Source organism: Arvicanthis niloticus, chromosome 24 (genome assembly GCF_011762505.2).
Source record: "Arvicanthis niloticus isolate mArvNil1 chromosome 24, mArvNil1.pat.X, whole genome shotgun sequence".
Classification (NCBI taxonomy): Eukaryota; Metazoa; Chordata; class Mammalia; order Rodentia; family Muridae; genus Arvicanthis; species Arvicanthis niloticus.
The window spans coordinates 30,750,360-30,772,010 of record NC_133432.1 but is presented as its reverse complement, the minus strand read 5'-3'; the positions used below and the strand labels follow the sequence as shown (position 1 = coordinate 30,772,010).

At 52.4% G+C, this 21,651-nt stretch overlaps 1 protein-coding gene across 2 annotated transcripts in view; it reads right to left on the bottom strand.

Annotated features, from left to right (window-relative positions):
- Window positions 1-7,609: 7,609 nt before the first annotated feature.
- The window catches only part of Elfn1 (extracellular leucine rich repeat and fibronectin type III domain containing 1), a 66,653-nt gene continuing 52,611 nt past the window's right edge, over window positions 7,610-21,651 (bottom strand). For both annotated transcript variants that reach the window (XM_076923495.1, XM_076923496.1), the window contains exon 2: window positions 7,610-10,734. In XM_076923495.1, coding sequence (XP_076779610.1) covers window positions 7,978-10,467 — 2,490 coding nt within the window. In that variant the 5' untranslated portion in view covers window positions 10,468-10,734 and the 3' untranslated portion in view covers window positions 7,610-7,977. The remainder of the gene's footprint in view (window positions 10,735-21,651) is intronic.

Here is a 21,651-nt window from a genome sequence, read left to right as displayed (position 1 = left end):
GGTTACAGAAGGAAAGAAGCCAAAACGGAAGCCAAAGGGACGGACCCACATTGTAAATTCCCATTTCCTAAATTAAATAAAAGGCTCAGGTCTACAGTTGCAGGGTTGGCAAACTCCAAGTTAAAACACAAACACACAGTGAATCTCCTGACACCAAAGACGTGAACAATACCGAAAGCAACTGGAGAAAAAGCACATGACACTTACAAGGGAGCACCCATCTGGACACGAAGGGGAGCACTGCCCAAGCAGAGAGCAAGGGCCTCACCCAACTCCTCCCTCAGGCAGGGAGAGGAGCTGAAGGTCTGCTCTCCCTTCGGGGAACCGAGAATTTTGGATTCTTTAGACAGTCAGTCATCAGCAAATGCACCTTTAACTAACTGCAAAGATTGCAAATGGGAAGAAAAGGAGGCTAGCAACTTCAGGGAGGGGGCAGCCGGGGGGGAAGTCTGGAAACAAATACAAAGAGTAGCCTCCATGGTGTGAGCTTTAAAATGTGTTTGCTAACTGAAACAACAACAACAAAAAAAATTGATAACCTTCAACTTATGTGACAGTCGATGTCCCTCCTTATTGACTGTGACTGTCAACTTGACACAGCCTACCGCAGTGCTTCTCAACCTTCCCAATGCTGCCACCCTTTATTACCTAGCTCCTCATGCTGTGGTGACCCCCAACCATAAAATCATTTCACTGCTACTTTATAACTGTAATTTTCCTACTGATATGAATCATAATGTAAATATCTGGTCAACAGGATATCTGATGCGCCATCCCCCCCCCCCCCCGCCCAAGGGTTGGGAACCACTGACTAGAATCATTTGAGAAGGGCATCTCAGCTGAGAAGCATCATTGAGATCAGACTGGCCTGTGGCCATGTCTGTAGGGGATCGTCTTAGCTGTTCATAGTGGGAGGACTGGGGGTGTGGCTCATCGAGTAGCTAGCCCCATGCACAAACTGGGTGTGGTGGGGCATGCCTATAACCCAGGACTGAAGAGATGGAGGCAGGCGTGTTCTGATCTGTCGCTATGTATTGTACATACCGTACTAAATTCTGTATCCCAAGGTCTAATTGTCTCAATATAAGGAGATCCTCAGCTTTTATTGTATAAAACTCACCCTCAAATTATCCATGATTGGTTAATAAAGATGCCTACAGCCCGTAGTTGGGCAGAAGAGAAGTGGGCAGGGCTTCAGTGCTGGGCTTTGGGTCTCAGGCAGGGACCATGAGGAGAAAGCAAAGAGAGAAAAACAAGAGGTAGGTGGATCTTGATAGCATGACCGTGAGGGCTGCCTTGTTTGAGTAGGAGAGACTCGGGCAGAACATGGCAAGTGATATCTCGGGGTTCTTGCCAAGGAAGTAGACAAAATAGCATTGAGGGTTGATATCTGCCCAGCCCTAGTGCTTTAAGGCTTCTTATAAATATAAGAGTTTGGTGTCTTATATTTGGAAACTATATGATCTAAAGTGGGGTAGAAACCCACAAATAATATTTCCCGCAACTCCGGAGGACCAGGAGTTCAAGGACATCCCAGGCTATACAGTAAATTTGAAGCCAGCCTGGGCTACATGAGACCGTTTCAAAAACAAACAGTTCTAGGAGCGGAGGAGCGTGGTATATTCCTTGCCTCAGGAGCGGGTGTGGAGCGTAGACCAGCAGTTGCTCTCACGAACGTTTATCCTAGAGAAACAAACACTTGTGGTCACACCCAGCCAATGTGTGGTTTTCATAGTGGCTTTATTTGTAATAGCTCAAAGTGTACACTGAACAACCTCTACCCAGTTGCTCACATAATGGAATACTACCCACCAACGAAAAGAGAAAGCTATCAACCTGGAGCAACTCAGACAGCCTTCCAAAATCTTCTGGCCGTGAGGAGCACAAAGGTCAAACAGCACAGGATAACAGGTATGACAATCTGAGGAGAGAGTGGGGGGAAGAGGTCTGTGGTTGCCACTAGCAACAGGGATATGATGAGGGGACTGTGTGAGGAAAAGTCCAGTGTTCATACCGTGTCTCCATGGCGGTGGTAACTGCGTATGTCTAGATAAAGAAGGTATGTTTAGGTAGAGGGTAAGTTCGCATGTGCGTGCACACACACATTCGCACAGAGACCAAACAAGCCCTGCCCTGCCACGAATACACTGCAACAGTATGCAAGCTGGTTTCCAGGCTTTGATCCTGCAATAGAATGGGGTATGATGTCACCATGGCAACAGTTTGCAATGCTACGAAACTTTGCAACTCCCTATAACTCTAGATTTCAAATGTAAGCGATATGCCCATCGGGCTGGGGACAGTGTAAGTGAGTAAGCAGGACCCGAGTTTGGTCCACAAAATCCCCATAGAGACCAGGCCTGATGGCACACACCCATAATCCTCCAGCCGTACGGGTGGAGACAGACAGGGGGATCTCTGGGGCTGGCTGGTCAGCCAGTCTAATCAAAATGATGAGTTCCGGGTTCGTTGAGGAATCCTGTCTCAAAAATTACAGTGGCGAGTGACCAAGCATGTCACTCGATGCTGGACCCAGCCCAGGTGCCTCAATTCAATGGATCCAGCACCTGCTGGAATTTCCATGGACTTTGGGGGCAGGGCGGGGGGGGGGGGGGGGGGAACACTGTCCGTGGTGCTGAAGAACACCAGCCTCACCAACAGATTCACATCTCGAATCCTTCCCCGTGAGTCTAGCCCTCCACTCTCTGTACACATTACCCAAACCTATTTCCCTGCCATGCCCCCACCTTTGCATAGGGTACCCCACTCCTTGCCAGAGTAGAGAGAGGACCCCTAGGAAGGGAGGGAGTCGGAGGATCCCAGTGGTCGTGGGCAGACCTCCAATTACCATGGTTGTCGCTGGGTGGAGCAATGCCATGAGTCCTCTTTTCTTTATGTTCAGCTGTGTTCTCAGGCTTATGTAATAAAAGGATTAGTTCTGAGATAAGAAGAATCAATAAAACTTATTATGCTTTAAAATACCATCGCAGGCTCCCTGGGGTTCTCAGCTCCCTCAGATTTCTTCACACTTGCAAAGAAGGCTGCCCAACCCAGCTGACGCCCTGCCCCAGTTTCTTACAGCAGTGACAGCCTGCCTCCCACCTGCCTCCCTGCTGGGTGTGCCCTGAGGGGTCCATCCCCTTTCCCTGGCCCCACCTCCCATCTCAAGGCTGCGGGTTCCTGTGTGTCCTTCAGGGTCTCACGTGAGCAGCTCCCTTGAAGAGTGTCCCTGTCCAGAGAGGATAGCAGCTTCCTCTGCCACCATCCTGGCTGGCGTGTTGGCATCGCAGGCTAGGTTGTTCTCTATATGCTCTGCCTCTCTGACATTGGATGTCAGCACCAGGGGCCCCTGGCTTCTGCTGTTATGCCACATGGCCACTGAGAAGCCAAAGAGAGAAGGGGAAGAGATGGGAAGAGACTAAGCCCTGGCCAGCTTCCACCCTCTCCCATGATCCCTCTCCAGGGTAGTGTGGGCCTGTTGCTCCCTTTCTGCTTTGATGAAGTTCGCCTGCCTGGGCTCCCCTACACCCTTCCCCTACAGCTAGGGTTGCTACACACTCAGGAGTGGCAGTAGCATTTGTTGACACTTCCCAGAGTGTGGTACACAGTAGGTGTCTTAAAACTGCATGTTGAATAAATAAATGAATAGATTAATGGAGGCTTTCTGCCTTTACACTCTTCTCTTGGGAGGATCTTTATCTGATGCCCAGTTCTCCCCCAACCCTGTCCTCTAGGAAGTGACCTGTCCCTCCTCAGGCTGATGGGGCGCTGCAATGTACACCATATTGATAAGTTATCATTCGCTGTCTGAGCTCACTGGCTCAAAAACAGGCTGTGCTCCATGCTTCAGATCTGAGTACGTCTGTCTCCATGGGTCCTCCAAGACCCCTTGTCTGGCGATGAGCTGGTCCCCCTAACTCTGTGTCAGAGAGGAGAGGACAGCAAAACAGGCCAGGAGTAAAACTGCCACACCCTTGAAAACGTGGAGCTATTTTTGTCCTGTGTGTGAAAGGGAAGAGAAGCCAGAGACGAAGTCAGGACTCCAGCCAACCGCCTCAGCTTCCCTGGTTGGTTTCTGCTGGATGTTGTGAGATCCCAATTGGATGATATGTTCTTTATCTGTTGCTGTTTGTTCTGTAGAAGTCTCTGGTCCCTGTCAGTTGGAGAGGATGCTCTGCTCTCTGTGGGAAGCCCCAACTGTCTGCCTCAATGGAGCTTTCCTGGTTGGTTTCTCTGAATGTTTACATCCTTGGTTTGATGGTGTCTTACCGTCTCTTCATCTCTTTTACTCTGGTTTGCAATATATTTAATAAATGCACTCATTCAAACAAAAGTATGGCTCTCAGATCATCCTCTGAACTGTATAGAACAGACACCTATGACTGACGTGACCCCGGGGCCACTCCCACAGGGCTGGGTTGTGGAAGCTAAGAGGGACGTGGAGTGGGTATTGTCCTCCCAAGTCCTCTCATCTATGCAGGCCACCTGCTGCTGTTGTGTGTGCTGGTTTTGTGGCAGAGAATAACAGTCAGGGTCATTTGTGAGACTGTCCTGGTAACAGGAGGAAAGGGTCGGAGTGCCACCCCGACACTGGATGCAGGAGATGGCTGGGACTCAGGGCAGCTGTGTGGTTGGATGTGGGGACAGTCACAGAGCCTCTGATTCAAGCTCCAAGACCCTCCATTTTCCACTTGGAAGTCACAGAGCAGGGACCATGGGTACAGTTCCCACGTCTTCACTCCAAACTGGGCTCAGACCCCGTCTCTTCTATTCCTTCCAACTCCCAGAGCTTTCAGGACTCCCCACCCCCGGCTTTCTCCCTCGTATACCTCTGAGCTCACCACTTTCTTCTATGGCCATGGCTGACAGCCTGCAAGTTCCCACGCTCAGCTGGGCACAGAGTCTTGCACACAGTAGGCACTTAATAAATGTGTGGGCCGGGACTAGAGAGATGGCTCAGCAATTAAGAGCACTGGCTGCTCTTTCAGAGAAGCCAAGTTTGATTCCTAGCGCCCACATGATGGCTTAGAACCATCCATAACTCCAATTCCAGGGGATTGGACGCCCTCTTCTGACCCCCGTAGGCATCAGGAACACACATGGTGTACATACACGCATGCAGACAAAACATTTATATACATAAAATAACTAAATCTAAAATTTTTTTTCATGTATAGGTCTTCTCCTGTCCCCTCATCAGACATACTCTGAACTCTTCTAATGAGGGTATGGTGTTGTGTGGGTCTCTGCCACCACTTCACACTCAGTGCAGAGTTGACACCATTGACCCCCACGTGACCCTGGGAGACTGGGCACGCTGCTGTCTGAGCTCTGTCTCCTGCATCGCCTCTCTGCCCTTGTCCCTCTCTGGAGCTATGACTCTTCCACCAAACCCCGTCTTGGTACCAGTTCTCTCTGTCCTGGTCCCCCTATAAATAGCCATTTTGTCTCCTTGGCGACAGGAAATGTGTTGAGCAAGCCTGGCCACCTCCTTCCATCCTGTAACCAGAATGGCCACTGAGTGGCTATGTGCCCCTGGGCAGAAAGGTCATTCTCTGGGCCTCTATCACCAGCTCTGGAGCCTACATTTCCCCTCTGGGTGTGACCACAATGTTCTGGGCCACCTATGGATTCTCCTGTAGGAGGGTACCGAGCTGGGAAGGGGTGGGTGTGGTTGCAGCCTGTTGGGCCAGACAAGAAAGAACAGGACATGAAGTTCTTGAAGGGGACCCATTTAAAAGGTATATTGGGGTACCCGTCAAGTGCACCCTGATTAGGACTCCAGTGTGGGCCCTGTGTGTGGTTCTATGCTTCTCTCCAGGGACAGAGGAGACTGAACTAGACCCTGGGGCAGTGTGGATCTAAGGAAGGTGCCTATGCCTTCCGTCCCTGAGAGTATGCAAGCAGAAGCTGTTATCCAGGGCTGCCCCCAGCCCCCAGGCCTCCCCCACCCTCTCTGCCCTCATCTCTAACCAAGCTAGGACCTAGGCCCTCCCCACAACTCATCAGATACCAAAGCCTGCTTCTTTTCACAAGTTCCCAGGCACCTCCTTGGATTCAGGATGCCTGCGTCTTGCTGGGTCTTTGTCAGCAGTCCATGTTAGGAATTGTTGTCCCTGGGTGGGAAGCCCTCAGTGACTAGGGCCTTTAGGGGGATGAGGGGAAGGTCCTCAAACCAATTTGGGAATATTGATTGGAAGACATGCCTCCTGGCTGCCAGATGAGAGAATGGCCTCAGGGTCCCATGGGTCTAGGAACAAGGCATGCCTTCCTAATACAGCAGTAAACCTCTCTGGAAGACACCAGCTCTGGGTGGGGTGATCACGGCTTTAGGCTAGAGGGGTATAGATGGAGTATGTTCTCGACAACAGGTGACTACAGTCTCACTAACAGGAAGTACTGAGGCTAGCCTTGGAGCAAGACTTCCTTCTACCAGCTCCAGAAACTGAAGAACCTAGAAAGACCAAAGCTCTTCATGCTCTGTGGATGGGACTGCCCAGAGAAGGCCACATGAGAGGAAACGGGCAAGAGACAAAGGCTGGTTCTGGGAGAATGAAGGCTGGCTTTGTGTTGCAGGGAAGGGAGGGGTCTCTCTCCATGTGGGCAGTGCTCTGGGTATAGAAGGGCTGCCCACAGACACACCCTGTAACCATTGCACCCTAACCCAACCCCACCGTGACCACCATGCTCAGAGGAGCCTGTTTGTTCCCATTTGTCCCCACCCCTCAGCCACCAGGTCTGCACATGGCACCTGGCATAGCTACCATGCTCCCCAGCTTCCTCCTGCCTCTAGTTTCTGATCCATCCACACTAGTTCCCAGAGGCTGGGCACTTCCTTGCCCAGTGTGAGCGGCGACTCTTCCCACAGGCTCCCGCTGAGCCCACCCCAAACCCACGATCCACAATCGCTTTCCTAAATGGGACCCTGAACCACCACCACTACCCCCAGTAAAAAAAACCCACAGAACACATGTATTTGGATTTTTTTTCCTTTGCAGATTTTTTTTAGTAGACATAGTCTTTTTTCTCTCTCATTTTACAGCAAACTTTGCAAATATAGATTTTTTTTTCTGTACAATAGAACAGCTACAGTGTACAATGAAGATGGGGCCGAGGTGGGGGACCACACAATGCTTCCCAGCCTGCACCCCTCTTGCCACCCTGACTGGTCCCCAGGCACAGTCTCTACCTCCCCACTAGAATCCCACAGCCTCCAGATGCTGCCAAAGGCAGGTGGCCCATCTGCCTTGGCTCTACCCCTCTGCACTCCACAGCCTGGGAGATCATATTTAGGGGTGCCATGAAGCTGGTTATACTTGTTTGCCCACCCCACGCTAGGTGATTTCTTTCTTCCTTTTTTTTTTTTAAGATTTTCACTTTTGTATATATATATTTTTTTTTAAAAAGGAAAAAATAAAGAGAAAGAGAGAAGAAAGGAGGAAAAGGAAGAGAAGACTCAAGACAGGAAAGATAATGGAAAAACTTCCCCTCCCCCACCCCCACCCGTAAGACACAGTTTTCCGAAGTCCCATGTGTGCATGTGTGTGCATGTTCATGTGTGTGTGTGTGCATGCGTGTGCATTTGTGTGTGCACGCACACATGCATGTGTATGCATTTGTGTGTGTATGTATGTGTATGTATGTGTGTGTGTGTGAGAGAGAGAGTGTGTGTGTGAGTGTGTGTGTGTGTGTGTGTGTGTTACTTGCTTGCTTGCACCAGGCAGCAGGCACATTACAGTTTACATGGAAGTTAGTATATCTACTGTCGCGGCCACCTGCGGCCTCCTCAAGCTGTCCCTGTGGGCCAGGTGCTGAACACAGCGGCCCCTGGTTGTGCACATATATTGGATTTAGTGTTAAGTCTCAGTCAGGGATAGCTGCTGTGGATGGTCTATCCTTTTTGGTCCAAAGGGCATCACGAGTTTCGGAGAGGACAGGGCCAGGCTGCCTTGGGCCCTGCCAAGGGGTGGAGGAGGTTCAGGACTTGTGCTGGGCAGACACGCCTTTCCAGTAGTCTAGGATGTCATGCAGGTCCTCATCTTTGGCAAATTGGACCTTCTTGCGCAGGGCGTGGCCAGCCGCCATGAACTCCGCGTCATCCTTGTGTCTCCGCCGGCTCAGTCTGAGACGCTCCCAGATGCTTGGGGATGCCCTGCAGGTGTACTCGGGGCTAGATGAATAGCTCAGGTTGTGGTACTGCGGGGACAACTGCGAGTAGACGAGGTCTCGGGGTCGTGGCCGGGTCAGAGGCTCCAGGATGGATGCCTTGCGGCCACCCAAACCCTCGTGAGTGGGTGGAGGTGGTGGTGGAGCAGGTGGCTCGGCAGGGTGAGAGCCAGGGTACGAGTGCCGATGCTCGCCATACTGGCGACTCTTGTCGGCCTCCGCCCGCAGCACAGTGGCCGCGGGTGTCACAGTGAGGATGGTCTCGGGCACAGGTGAGCTTTTTTCAATGTACTTGGTCTCGGTGGCTGGGGCCTTATGTGCGCCGGAGGCCTCAGCCCGGAAGGTGCGAGGGCTGCGTGCAGAACCGCTGGATGAAGTGCTGGCCCTTGGGGGCCCGGGCGCAGCCTCCACACTGTGGTGCCGCTGCAGGCCACCATGGCCAAAGGCATCTTTGTATACAGGGGACAGGAAGCTGTGCTTGCTGGCCAGAGGCTCGGACAGCAGCACGAGCTGCGGCTCAGCCGCCGACACGGCCCCTGATTTGGCGCCCTGGAAAGAGGTGGACTCAGACTTGAGTGCGTCGATGCAGTTGTTGATGATCTGGTTGACTCTGTCCACTTCCTTGGCAATGGTGGAGATCTCCGCTACCGAGGTCTGGGGTTCAGCTCCAGGCCGGCTCAGCTCACAGCCTCTACGTTCCGGGGGCTCCCCTGTGCGCACTTCAATGTAGTTCCCCTTGGTGGCCTTGGGGGTTTCGCTGCTGTCCGCAAGCTTATACTGCTCTACGTCACTGGTGGCAGCTGGCAGGTAGGGTATTCTAGTCACAGCCTCAGGGCCCAGCAGCGGACCCTGGGTCAGTGGAGCCAGCCCAGGCGCCTCAATCTCAGGGCCATACTTCAGCTCGATGATGGTCTTTTTCAAGCTGCCAGCTGCCGCGGCCACAGCCTTCTTGTGTTTCTCCTCCTGTCGCCTCCGCCTGCGCAGGCAGTAGTAGACGGCGCCCAGAACCAGTACCATACCGAAGAGGCAGCCCAGGATGGTCATGATGTAGTGGGTGGCCGTGGAGGGGCTGGGCACAGGGCCTGGTGGGCTGGGCGGCTTGGGCAGGCAGATGGTAAGGCAGGTGTGGTTATGGTGGGTACCAGAGCTGGTGGAGACCACGCAGTATGTATAGTTGGTGAGTGTGTAGAGATTGGTGAGGCGGATCTCCTCCTGAGGCTGGGTCAGCTTGGACACGGTGAACGATTTGCTGTTATTGTACTGCTCTAGTGTGTACATGCGGTTGAACGGGCTTGGCAGCTGCACCATGATGGTGGCCGAGTTTTGGGTCAGCTGCTTGACCTTCATGGAGGGACGGGCCTCTGTCTGAGGGATCAATGTCGTCAGGACCACCAGCGGCGTGGTGCCGTCTCCGGAGAAGCAGTCGTCATCAGCACAGGGCATATCACTGGGCTCCGGTGGAGGCGGAGGTGGTGAATGTCCTGGCTGTGACCGGCCTGGCACCGGGCGGGGTGGGCCAAGTATCTCGGCAGTGTAAGAGCCCTCGGTACACACAGACTGCAGCTTGCTAAGGATGCTACGTTGGTGGCCGTGGCGGCCCTGGCCCAGGAGGAAGTAGCCCGCATAGACAGGAGGAGACTCACACTGCACCCGGTCGTGGGTCTGTGTGGCGTTGGTGAAGGCGGCCAGCCAGCGCAGGAAACCCAGCAGCTCACAGGAGCAGTAGAAAGGGTTGCTATAAATCTCACACACCGAGAGCTTCGTCAGGCCCGCGAAGGTGCCGCTGCCCAGCTGCTGGATGCGGTTCATGGAAAGATCTATGTTGACTATGTTGGGACACTCCCAGAAGGCGCTTGCCATCACCACCTCGATGAGGTTGGCCTGCAAGTACAGGTACTCAAGCTTGCTCAGGCCCCGCAGCATGCCCTCCGTAAGGTTGCGCAGCCGGTTGTAACCTAGCTGCAGCACCTGGAGGTTGAACTGGCCAGAGAAGGCCCCGTCCTCGATGTAGCCAATCTCATTCTTGGTGAGGTTGAGGTATGTGAGGTTTCCGAAGCGGCTCAGAGAGGCGTACTGCACGCTGCGGATCCGATTCTCGTTGAGCCGCAGGTCCACGATGGTGTTGTTGATCTGTTGGGGGATGGCCTCGTAGGGCGGCTGGTTCTGGCTGCAGATGGCCAGCCACACGAAGCCCTTGTCACCCTCGATCAGCCAGCAGTCACCCTGGGCCAGCCCACCCGCGTGCAGTAACGTGGCAGCTGCTACAAGTACCCACGGTGCACCCCACCCGTGCCCAGCCATCTCGGGACACTCTGCCTGTGGGGACAGGGGGGAGGGCTGGGCAGTGGCCCCCCTGGGGGACTGAGGGGTGGGATGGAGCGCTGAGTGCACTGTCAGAGATGTCCTGTCCCGAGCTGCATGGCGCAGGTGCTGGGAGGGAGAATGGCTCCCTCACTGCCCGCTGACCCTTGTCATCCTCCCCGGTCCTGAGGTGGCCACAGCCTGCTTTCCCATGGGCCTGTGTATCCTTGTGGCTTCGCCCGGTTCCTCTGCCTGAAGTATTCTCTGCTGCAAGAGAAGAGAGAAGAGAGAAAGTCACAGAAGAGACCATATCCAATGTCATTAGGTGACTGACTGAACTCAGCTGAGCCACCCACCACTGTCTGCTGGAAAATGGAAACCATACTTGTCCCAGATCATCAGGCTGGGCTGAGAGAGTCTGGGATCATCAAGGAAGGCAGACTTCCTCCGGGTCCAGGCTCTTCATGTACAAGGTGGACACGACGTCCCCTTGAGTAGCCAGCTCAGAGGTATCACAATGAGTGACACCGGGCATGGCCTTGGATCCAGAGAGAAACAGCCTAGAGAAAGGACCCAGAGTTCTTCAGGCCATGAGAGCTGGGTAAGGGCGGGACATCTCTCTCTCTTTTTGAGTTATTGGTTCTCTGCCTGGCCCCTGGAATGCTTCAAAGTCACTTCTCCCCAAGAAGGGCCAGCCACAGCACCTTCAGAACTGCCTGCAGGGGGCGCTGAACACCCAGCCAACGTCCCCAGCCTGAGGCAGATCAGCTTTTTCTGCCCTCCAGGAGGCAGGCAGGGGAAGTGGCCTCCCACACTCAGCACGCGACCAGTAGAGCTCCTGCCACATGGCCCAGCGGGCCACCCTCCTCTGGGCCTCAGTTTCTCCAGAGGAATCAGCTAGCTGAACTCTGAAGCCATCCATCCATGTGGCACCCAGGACTTGAAGTTGTCCCCACGCTGCAGTAGGGGAGGAACAACCTGCAATACCAAGTTCTGCTGGGATGGAGGGAGACAGCAAGATGACTCAGCAAATCAGTGGGATTGCTGCCAAGCCTGAGGACCAGAGTTCAATCCCCAGGACCAACATGGTGGACGGAGGAATTCAGCTCCTACAAGTTGTCCTCTGACCACACCCCTCCCCGACAATTAATAAATAAATGCAAAATATTAAGAGTGACAACAAAAAATGTTCTCTCCAAGCTTAACAAAACCATCCCTCAGTTCCCAGGGCCACTTCTCTACACCGCACACCCTGAATTTGCATACATGTGTGGGTCTCTTCGACTTCATGTCCCCAACCCCGGCCATGTATGTCCCCAGGACCAGGACTGTGCCGTTCCCTAATTCCCAGAGCCCAGAGTGCACACAAATAGGACTGAGGGGTGACAGGAAAAGACCTCACGGTAGAATTGGGGTCCTTCACACCACACTCCCCACCCTGCCCACTTGTGGGATGGAGAAATGGGTGTGTTAGCTTGTTAATACAGGGATTTACAGCAGCCTCTGTCACCGCTCAGTGGCCTGGCCAGCAGCCAGCCGAGTGTATTTCACCAATATTGACAGCTGCAACTAGGCAGCACTGAGGCGACAAAAATGAGGAGGGAAGAAAAAAAAAAAAAAAAAAAAATATATATATATATATATATATATATATATATATATATATATATATATATATATATTTCCTTTTTGCAAACACTATAAACAGGACCTGGCTCCCAAGGGAATCCATTTCTGACTGAAAAAGATGAAGTGGACAGATTGGAGGTTCAGGGGAACCCAGGTACAGACTTGGGATGCAGCAACCTTAGGGTCTGCTTGAGCCTTGCATACCGGAGCTGGAAAGGGGACATAGGACAGTGGGGTAACTTGATCCTCAGCCAGTGAGGCCTGGGGATTTCATTGGCCTCCTCGTCCTGGGTTTTTGCACCAAAGTCAAGGGCACAGTGGTGGCACAATTTATCTCCACTGCCCCGAAGGCTGTACTGACACCACGGGAGAGCTCGCCGGATCTGGGAGAGTTCATCTTGAGCATCCTGGCCCGGGTGGGCAGAGCATTTTTGTCCCAGCCTCCCGGAGGGGTGGGGCCTGGCAAGAGATCTTAATCATCTGTAATCTCTTGCTCAAAATAACTGAAAGTCGAGTTAAGTAGGATTACAGGCCCAAAGAGGCGCCGTGATGTCTCCTGCAGCACACTGGCCTCCTACGCACACAATTGCAGGTGTGTACATGGACATTTGCAATCCTGTCTTCCTTAGGTGACACACGTGGGACAGGTCATGTGGGGACCCCGGGTCCTCTTTTGTCCCCTCTTGCCTTTTTCATACTCCTTTGTCACCATGTCACCATGCACGGCAGTCTAGCCGTTCGTACTATGATTTAGTGTAGGGAACAGTCCCCCCTCCCACCCCTCCCCCCGCCATCACCCCCATTGGACTGAGCCTGCCAGATGGTGGCCTGCTGCATGAGGGCAGAGTACGAGGGACCCTGCCTCCAGCCGTGGTCTGGCCATCTGAGTCTTCCTACAGCTGTCTGTCTTCCCACATGCAGACTTGTCAGCAGTGATGGGGTCTTCAGGATGGTGGTGGGGCAGGAACTTATGGCTGTCCCCTCTACTATGGTCAGCAGCCCCTTGAGCAAGGACAGACTGACCCACTGCCCATGTTGCCTCTGCCTCACAGGGACTCCCACAACGTCAGCCTCATGGGCTTTGAAATTCTCCTTCCATGCTTAGCTTTCTTTACAGATCAGAGAAACGGAGATCCAGAAAGAAAGGCCCATCCTGGATCACAGAGTGAATCGGCCCTTCCTGTTCAGGTCAAGGGTAGGTTGAGAGGACAGGCCCAATGACACCCGGAGCCATAGACACAAAATTGGGTGGAAGATAGGCCACATACCATGGATCTAGGCCCAGAGTACTGAGACCAGGGAGCCACTATGGGGAGTAGTTACCAAGGGAACAGGACACCCACCCTAGATGAGTGAGTGTCAAAGGCCTGATGGTGTCCCACCTCCAGCCCGATCTCTCCTGCAGCTCCTCCAGTCATCCACTCACTCATCCCATAATTCATGTATTCTCCTGGTCCACACCTCTCCTTACGACTCCTTCTACACCCCCACTCTGTGCTCAGTAATTCAGTCATCAAGCCAGTCTGCAGCATGGAGAGCAGTGCGTAGACCCTGCATGAGGGGGCTACTTCCTGGCACCACGCTCAGTCCACCACCTGGACCAGATGAACACAATCTGGCAGGAGAGAAGAGAGCAGGAGAGATGCATCTGGGCCACTGGCTGCTGGGCAGGGCATTAGATGGAAGGCCTTAGCAGCTGAGTAGGAGTCTGGCAGGCAGAAAGGAGGATGCACTCACCAGACAGGGGAGGAGTTGGGCATACAAGGTCATGTGATCAGAGCCCTCACTCTTTAGGGAGTATGGGGGTGTTTGGAAGGCAGAGTAGGCGGTGCCAGGTAGTACCCCAGGCTATAGTGGGTGGCTTCTAGCTCAGGGTTGTGGGAGGACCCGGGCGACAAGAGGCAGCAGTGTGGATTTAGTTCCTACCCAGTTCCCCTCCCTCCTCCTTACTTCTCTCCTCTGAAAACAAAAGACATAGTCAGGGGCCAGAGAGAAACTGCGTGAGGAACCCAGCCTGCGCTGCCCAAGCCTCTCACTTTCAAACCCAAGCCTGTTTCCACGCCTGAGTTTCTTCGGGTGTCTGTAGGGTTCTTCACACAGTGAGAGGGCCAGAGCCTCCTGTCTGGGAATGACTCTTGAACACACACACTGACACACACACACACAGAGACACATACACACACGAGTGCATGCACACACACATACATGCACACACACAGACACATATGTGCATACATACATGTGAGCTCACACGTGCACACACAGGCACGTGCACACACAGAGACACACACACGAGCACATGCATGCACACATACATGCACAGACACACACACACACGAAAGCGCATGCTCACACACATACATGCACAGACACACACGCACACACACACAGGACCTCTTTAGCCCAGGGCACAGTAGGGATGACAGATTGAGCTGTGTTTGTAATGTTGTCCCAACCCCACAGCCCTTCACTGATAATGGATTTCAGTGTGGTGTTCCAGGCTTTTAAACTTCTTATGGTCCGATTTGTATAATCATGGCGGGCGAGTGGGACTGATCATGTGTGTCTAAAAATATGGGCTCCATCTTCGATCATGGAAGTGCAGCCAGGGCAGTGCTGGAGCTGAGCCAAGTGGAGTGGACTTCCCTCCCCATCCTGCACCCCCAGGGGCAGCGCAGGCCGAGGGCCAGGGCGGGGACCCGGAGAGACGGGTGGAAAGCTATCTATTGATAACTTTTCACTGTCCCAATGTTTTGCCAATAGATCATGTTCACTGCTAAAGCCTGCCCGCCTCTGCAGCAGGGCTCCAGCCAGAACTGTCCGGCGACGCTCTGCGGCAGAGCCCGCGGCTATGATGGGCAGGTCCGGGAGGCTGAGGTTGCACCGACCCAGCCTGGCCAAGAGCAGACAGGCCAGCCTGCTCCCTTGCTCCTCAGCTCAGGTTGATTTGGCTAAGCTCTGGCTGTGTGACCTTGAGAGCCTTACTGACCCTCTCTGAGCTTCATCCCACTCTGTCATGTGGAGATGAGCTTGGCCCTCCCTCCTGTGCCGATGATAAGGAAGCACGTGCCTAGTTCTTTAAGGTTTCTAGAATGTTGTTCAGGGTGTTATCTCTGTTCTTTCTGGACAGTTTTCTAGACCCTCATTGTTCTAAGGAGGCAGTGGAGAGACGCCTTGTAAAACAGTATGGGCAGACAAAGTCTATGTGCAGGCCTGTCTTCACACAAGAAAAGCCCCAGGGACCACTCTCAGCTCTGGGGCTTTCCTCACAGCCCACTAAGGCTGCCTGGACCCCACCTACACACCCAGCATCCTCCCTCCACCTTCCACCCTCCACCAGTTGAAGCTCAGCCTAGCCAGGAGTTCAGAATGGCTGAATCAGCAGTCTGGATCCTTGGGACTTGGCCACAGGGTCAGGCCTATCACACCCTGGACCTTGGCTGGCCCTGACCTTGTCCTCCAACTGGCCAGGGATTGGAGGGTAGAGAATATACTTGTCCATGTCATGCTCCTTCCTATGAGAGCTCAGAGGTCACTAAGGAGGGTCAAAGTGACAGAGAGGCTGTCTAATGTCAGATGACTTTGTAGGAGAACCCCAGGTCTTGACCCATTTACTCTGCAAGCACACGGCCAGGACAACTCACCCTAATCTATGTTTATTGAGCATCTACTGGATACCAAAGCCATCCAGACAGAGGCGGGGGTGGGGGGCAGGGGTGGAGGGAAGGGAGGAATGGGGAGGGAGAAGCTCAGAGAGGGAAAGCCAGCCAGGAACCAGAGACCAGCAAAAGACTCAGCAGGCAATTTGCAGATAAGTAGTCTCCTGACTCACTCCAAACTTCCACAGGGGACTGGGAAGCTGGAGCCAGATGCACAAGGCAGCCAGCATCCCCCAGGAGGCTCCAGCCTGGAGATGCAGGGAGCAGAGTCTGGTCTGCGGTTTCCTTCCCAACAAGAGCTGGGGCCTGGATCACTCCCTGTGGCCCTCCCTTCCTCCCTCCCTCCCTCTGCTGCTCCAGGCTGCTCTGAAGTTAATTAGGGACCCAAACACTTAATGGTCTCTGAAGCTTCCACTGGGCATCTTTTTAAATTAAAAAAGATGATGTATTGCACCATTGGAGGGAGAAATCAGTCCGCAAAGGCTCCCTGTTCAAGCGCTGGCAGGCGTCTTCCGAGGAGGGTGCCAGGCTGGTCCCTGAGGATGACAGACAGTGTGTGACCCTCTCCAGGAACGCTGCCATGGTCCCCATCATCAGACAGAGAGACTCATTTTTAAAAGCAACCATGGGTCCGGGTGTCCCATCACACCCCTCATAACTCTGGCAGCCAGGAGGTTCTATCTTTAGTCTGACCTGAATCTTTCCAGTTGTTTTGAGAGAAGGCTGGTTTGAGATCTGCTGTTCCCCACTAGAGTTGTGGTGACTTTTGAGCAACCCTGGGTTCCAGAAAGCCCCTTTCTGATTCTCCTGACCTCAAGAACTCTGATCCTACTGGGGGCTTGATATTGACCTGGTGGGGAGGCCAGGAGTTATATTGCAGGAGGTTGTGTGGTACCCGGAGACATCATGGTCCAGATCTCACTGTACTCTACCAGCCAGGCCTGGGTACAGACACAGTGACCATCCGCAAGCTACTCACCGGGTCAGGCTGACCCTTGCACCACCGGCACCTTGGCCGTTGGATCTGCACTTATTCCCGGCAATTTTTCATGCATCTGGAGGCATCGTTCTGAGCTGAGGTCATAAGTGAGCCACTAGCCCTCAGATGTTACAATTATCTGGGAACTAAAAGCCCACACAAGGGGTGCCGAGGGGATGGACCAGCGGGTAAGGTTCTTCTGTGCAAGCATGAGGACCTGAGTTTGAGCCCCAGTCCCACATGAAAGCTTAGACCTCAGAGTGCATTCAATCCTGGTTCTGCAGAAGTGGAGACAGGAGGACCCTGGGGGAGTGCTGCACAGAATCTAGGTGCGTCAGTAGAGCTCCAAGTTCAGTGAGAGACCCTGTTTCAAAAATGATGTGGACGGACTGAGGAGGGCACTAGATGCGGGCTCTGCAAACAGTCACCCCCCCACACACACACACTTCACCCCCCCACACACACACACACTATTAATTAATGGGCAATTAGTTCCCAATATTACATTAATTAGGGAGATTAAGGAAAACACATGAAATCCATCCTGAGGGTATTGGCATTCAGACGTGTGTGGCTGGAACCGGTGTGTATCTGAGCCTCCAGCTGCCCCTCTGTGTGACACACCTCCACCAGATATGGACCCATGACTTCTTCACAGAGTCCACAGCCCTGACAAGAGTGTGTGGGAAGGAAAAGAATCCACACCATCCCGTCATACCCATGGCTGCCCACATTCCGTTTGTCCTGAGTCGCCACACTGGGAGTTCTGAGGAGGTGAGTGAAAACCTATCCTCCTGCCTGAGGCTCACCCTGCTTCTGTGAAATAGTGTCCACTACTACAGTCACCCCACCAGAATACCCTGTCCCCTCGGGAACTCCCATAGCCACCAGGCATCTCACACAGGTCACACCACATGCACCCCAACAGACACCAGGGAGTGACATTCAGCCACCAAGGAGACTCCCCTGAGCCAAGTGTGGGGAGTTCACAGATGTCATTGCAGCTCCCAGGAGCCTGAAGCAGGGGAATTGTGAATTCACTGTCAGCAGATCCTTGGGCTTGAGAGCCCAGCCCTGACTCCTACAGCTCCACAGAGAGGGGACAATGGCTTGCCCTCTGAGAGGAAACCGCCTTACACTTGCCTGGTCTCATATCAGTGTTCACTGATATCATGTCAATGGTCACTACATGTAGAATGTTTTCCTCTGTGTAGAAAAAAGGAACAGAATTGACTCCATCCCCCTCGTAAGTAGCAGCAAATGGTCCTGACAAGATGTATTGATTAATCTATCCTTTAGGTTGATTTCTGATTCTCCAATCTCACCCTCCCTCCCTCTCTCCCTCTTTCCCTCCCTCAGTCTTGCTCAGCTTCCAACCTTCCTCCAGGACACTTCCCTATCATCACAGATGATTCCAGTAGGGTTGGGAAGATGGCTCAGTCAGTAGTGCTTACTGTGCAAGGCCTGAGTTTCTCCTCCAGAACCAACATAAAAAGCAGGGCCTGGTAGCACTTGCTTCTGATCCCAGAGCTGAGAGTAAAGCCAGGGGATCCCTGGGGCTGGCTGGGCAGTCATTGTACCAGCAGCCATGACAGCCTCGTGGGACAGAAGGCGGCGCAGTCTCCCAGGACATTCCCCACCCCTCTCTTTCACCAAACTGAACATACCCTACGACAGGTCACCATTGTCCTTCAGATAGTTAGGGCCATGTCTGCTAGGAAGACAAGCCTATTATATCTAAATTGTTTATAAACTCTGATTCTTTAATTTTGCTCTTTTATTTTTGGGCAGGATTTTTATGTTGCCCAGGTTGGTCTTAAGCTCACTACAAAATAACCTTCAATTTCTGATCCTCCTGCCTCTGTCTCCCAAGTGCTGGGATTGCAGACACGCCCCACCACACATTCCATTTCTGTGGTGAGATGAGGATGGAATTCAGGTCTTCCCCAGGCAAGCACTTCACCAACTGGGCCACATCCCTAGCTGGCTACCTCTTTCTTCTTTGAATATTCATTTTGGCCCAGGGAACCGTTGTTTGAGACAATGTATCTCTATGTAGCACAGTCTGGCCTGAAGCTCTGAATCCTCCTGCCTCAGCTTCCTGGGCACTGAATATTCTTCCAGATGAGCCTTAAGGATGATTCTCTCCTGCTTTTCAAATCTGGCCACCTAATGCAGAGGGACTGTGCTCAAACTGTAAATTAATTCTGGAGTAAGTCCCAGGGACCGTTCCGGTAAGCTTCTTCGACATGTTATTTTTCTTCCCTGTCCCTTGGGAAGACATTATCGAGCTCTTTATAATGACCCTAAATTTTTCTTGTCAAATTTTCTAGAAATTCCTCGGGGCTTCTGCACTGTTGTTTTTATTGTACCCATCTCAGGCGGGGACCACTTATTTCATTACTTGTTCCAACCACTTGTTCTTTAGCGCAAATGAAAGTTATTGATCTGTGTTACGTGTTTTCTCTCTGGCTCTGTACCTTTATATTAAATTCGTATATTAAATTATTTTTTCAGTTGCTTCTCTTGGGTCTCAAATCACACTGACGCCCAATAATTACAATTTCCTTTCCTAGAGATGGTCATTCAATTCACTTTCCTGTCTTATTGCTATGTCTACCATCTCAGTACAAACAGAAAGGTGCTGTCTTTTCTCTAATGAAAGGTTTCGAACGGGAATGATTTTTTTTTTTTTAAGCCATCATTTAGAACGGTCCTGGCTGCCACTCTGAGGCAGATCATTCACTCTGATAGCAAAGTACCTTTCCAGACCTATTTTTAGCTGTTCCTTTAAAACCAGAAATTGGCACCAGGGCTTGGTCAAACTCCCTTTGTCATTTGTTAACAGCATGCTGGCTGACTGGCTGATATTATATATCACATTAATAGATTGCTCTAGCTCGAAGCCATCTCTGAATTCTTTGTATGAATACTGAATAATCAAAGCAGATCATCTCTAATATTCTTCAGACCCAAGACGCATCTGCTCTTCCTAAGGAGATTTTGATGGTATTCATAGGCAAGAATGGTGTGGGGTTTCATTTCTGGGGTGTCCTTGCCACTCTGGGAGTGTGGATTTTTCTACACCCTCCTCTATGGCTGGAGACTCAGCCTCTGATGTTCTTGGAAGGGAACCCTTGCTTTCAGAGGCTTGGAATCTTTCTCTGAAGCCATGTGAGGGAACATCCATCACTAACATAGACCTTTGCATCTGGGGTTGGCCCACAGTAAGGTAAGAAAACATAGTAAATTCTGAGAACATGTTAGGAACTTAGAAGGACTCTTTCGTGGTAGATGCAGTTAGGGGTTTGTGGGACTTTGGGGGAGACAGGTCCCAGCTGGTGGAGTCTTATTTGGGGGCCACTCCATGTACCTCCTCCAGGGCCCTCAGGACTAGGCTTCAGGACATTCATGCATGGACATGTGGGTACTAAAGAAGAAAGAAGCCATGTAGATAGAAGAAAGGACATGTGGATACAAGAAGAAAGAGAAGACCTAACTCCTGCCCCGTCTCACCGCTCCTAGCAGACAGATGGACACATGAGCAGAGTCAGAGCTCCCAGAAAGGGCAGCTTATGGAGTAGAGCAACAACGTCACTTCCTGTTGCTCCTCGGAGAGTTCTACCTTGGCACCCTTGAACCCAGGCCAGCCTGGGACTTACCAGGCCATGGGCACTGGCTAAAGCAGCTAAAGTCACCCTGCAGCTGGGCCAGTGGCTCCCAGCATGTTCTAGAAGCAACTTCGGTGCTATTGGTGTGAAGGCTGTATGCACGGGAACTGAGGGGTGGAGGCCAAGGGGCCCCATTAGTGCCTCTTTGGGGGGCAAGTACCACAGCTGAGCAGACCTAACAGTGCCACCAAGTCCTCCTCTGAGTGCTTGATTCACACATCACTGACTGTGAAACGGCTGATGGACTGCTTATTACAGCAGCAGCAGCAACAGCAGAAACAGGGACAGGGTGGGTGGTGGCCTCACCTCCCAGCCTCCCTCCCAGTCTGTCAAGAGGAGTTCCAAGCCCTTAGTGCCATGCTGAGCGCATCGTATACCTGGTGCTGAGGTGGAAGTTGGCAGGAACCATCTACAGGGACTGGGGACCAGGGCCTACTGGCACAAGTCAGGACCCTCGAACTCTTGAGCCTTCAGCCTTCTGATTCAGACACTTGCCACCCATAGGTGTCCCTGCAAATAACTTGTTGTTGTTGTTATTATTATTGTTATTATTATTATTGTGTATGTATGGGTGGGTGGGAGTGAGAGGGGCAGAAGGCAACCTAGGCTATCATTACAAGCCTCTCAGTAGCTACACAGGCTGGCTAGGCAGAGAGCTCCAGGAATCCTCCTGTCTCAGCCTCTCCAGTGTTAGGACTATAAGCATGTGTGTCCACACCCGGCTTTTTATGTGGGTATTGGGGGCCAAAAATTCACTTCCTCATGCTGCCCTCCACTGAACCTCTCCCCCCACCCCCAAGCAGCCTCCTAGACATCTCCGACTCTCATTTTATTTTTTGCATGAGTGGGCCAGGTGATAACTGCCAACAGGGCCATGATGACAGCCAGTATGAGCTTCTGTGGCCATGCAGGGCACAGGGAACAGGCCAGTGTGATCCTGCACAGGGCATCGCAGTGGGCAGCTGCAGCCCTTCAGCTCCCTAGGAGGAAAGTGCTCACTTGTCCTGACCTCTGTCTCTCTTCTTTAAAAATGTGGACAATGAAGTGGCCTTCTGAGAAAGCCACTTGCCCACTGAACCATGCAGCCGCAGTGGTCCGCAAGACGGTGCCTAGGCTTTTTACTTGTGATGGGAGGAGAACGGTGTGGGAAAGGGAGTGTGGCTGAGGTTCAGGAGGGCAGAGGATGAAAGAGGACTGGTGTGGTGACTTGATGGATGTGTGTGTGGTGTGTATGTATGTGTATGAG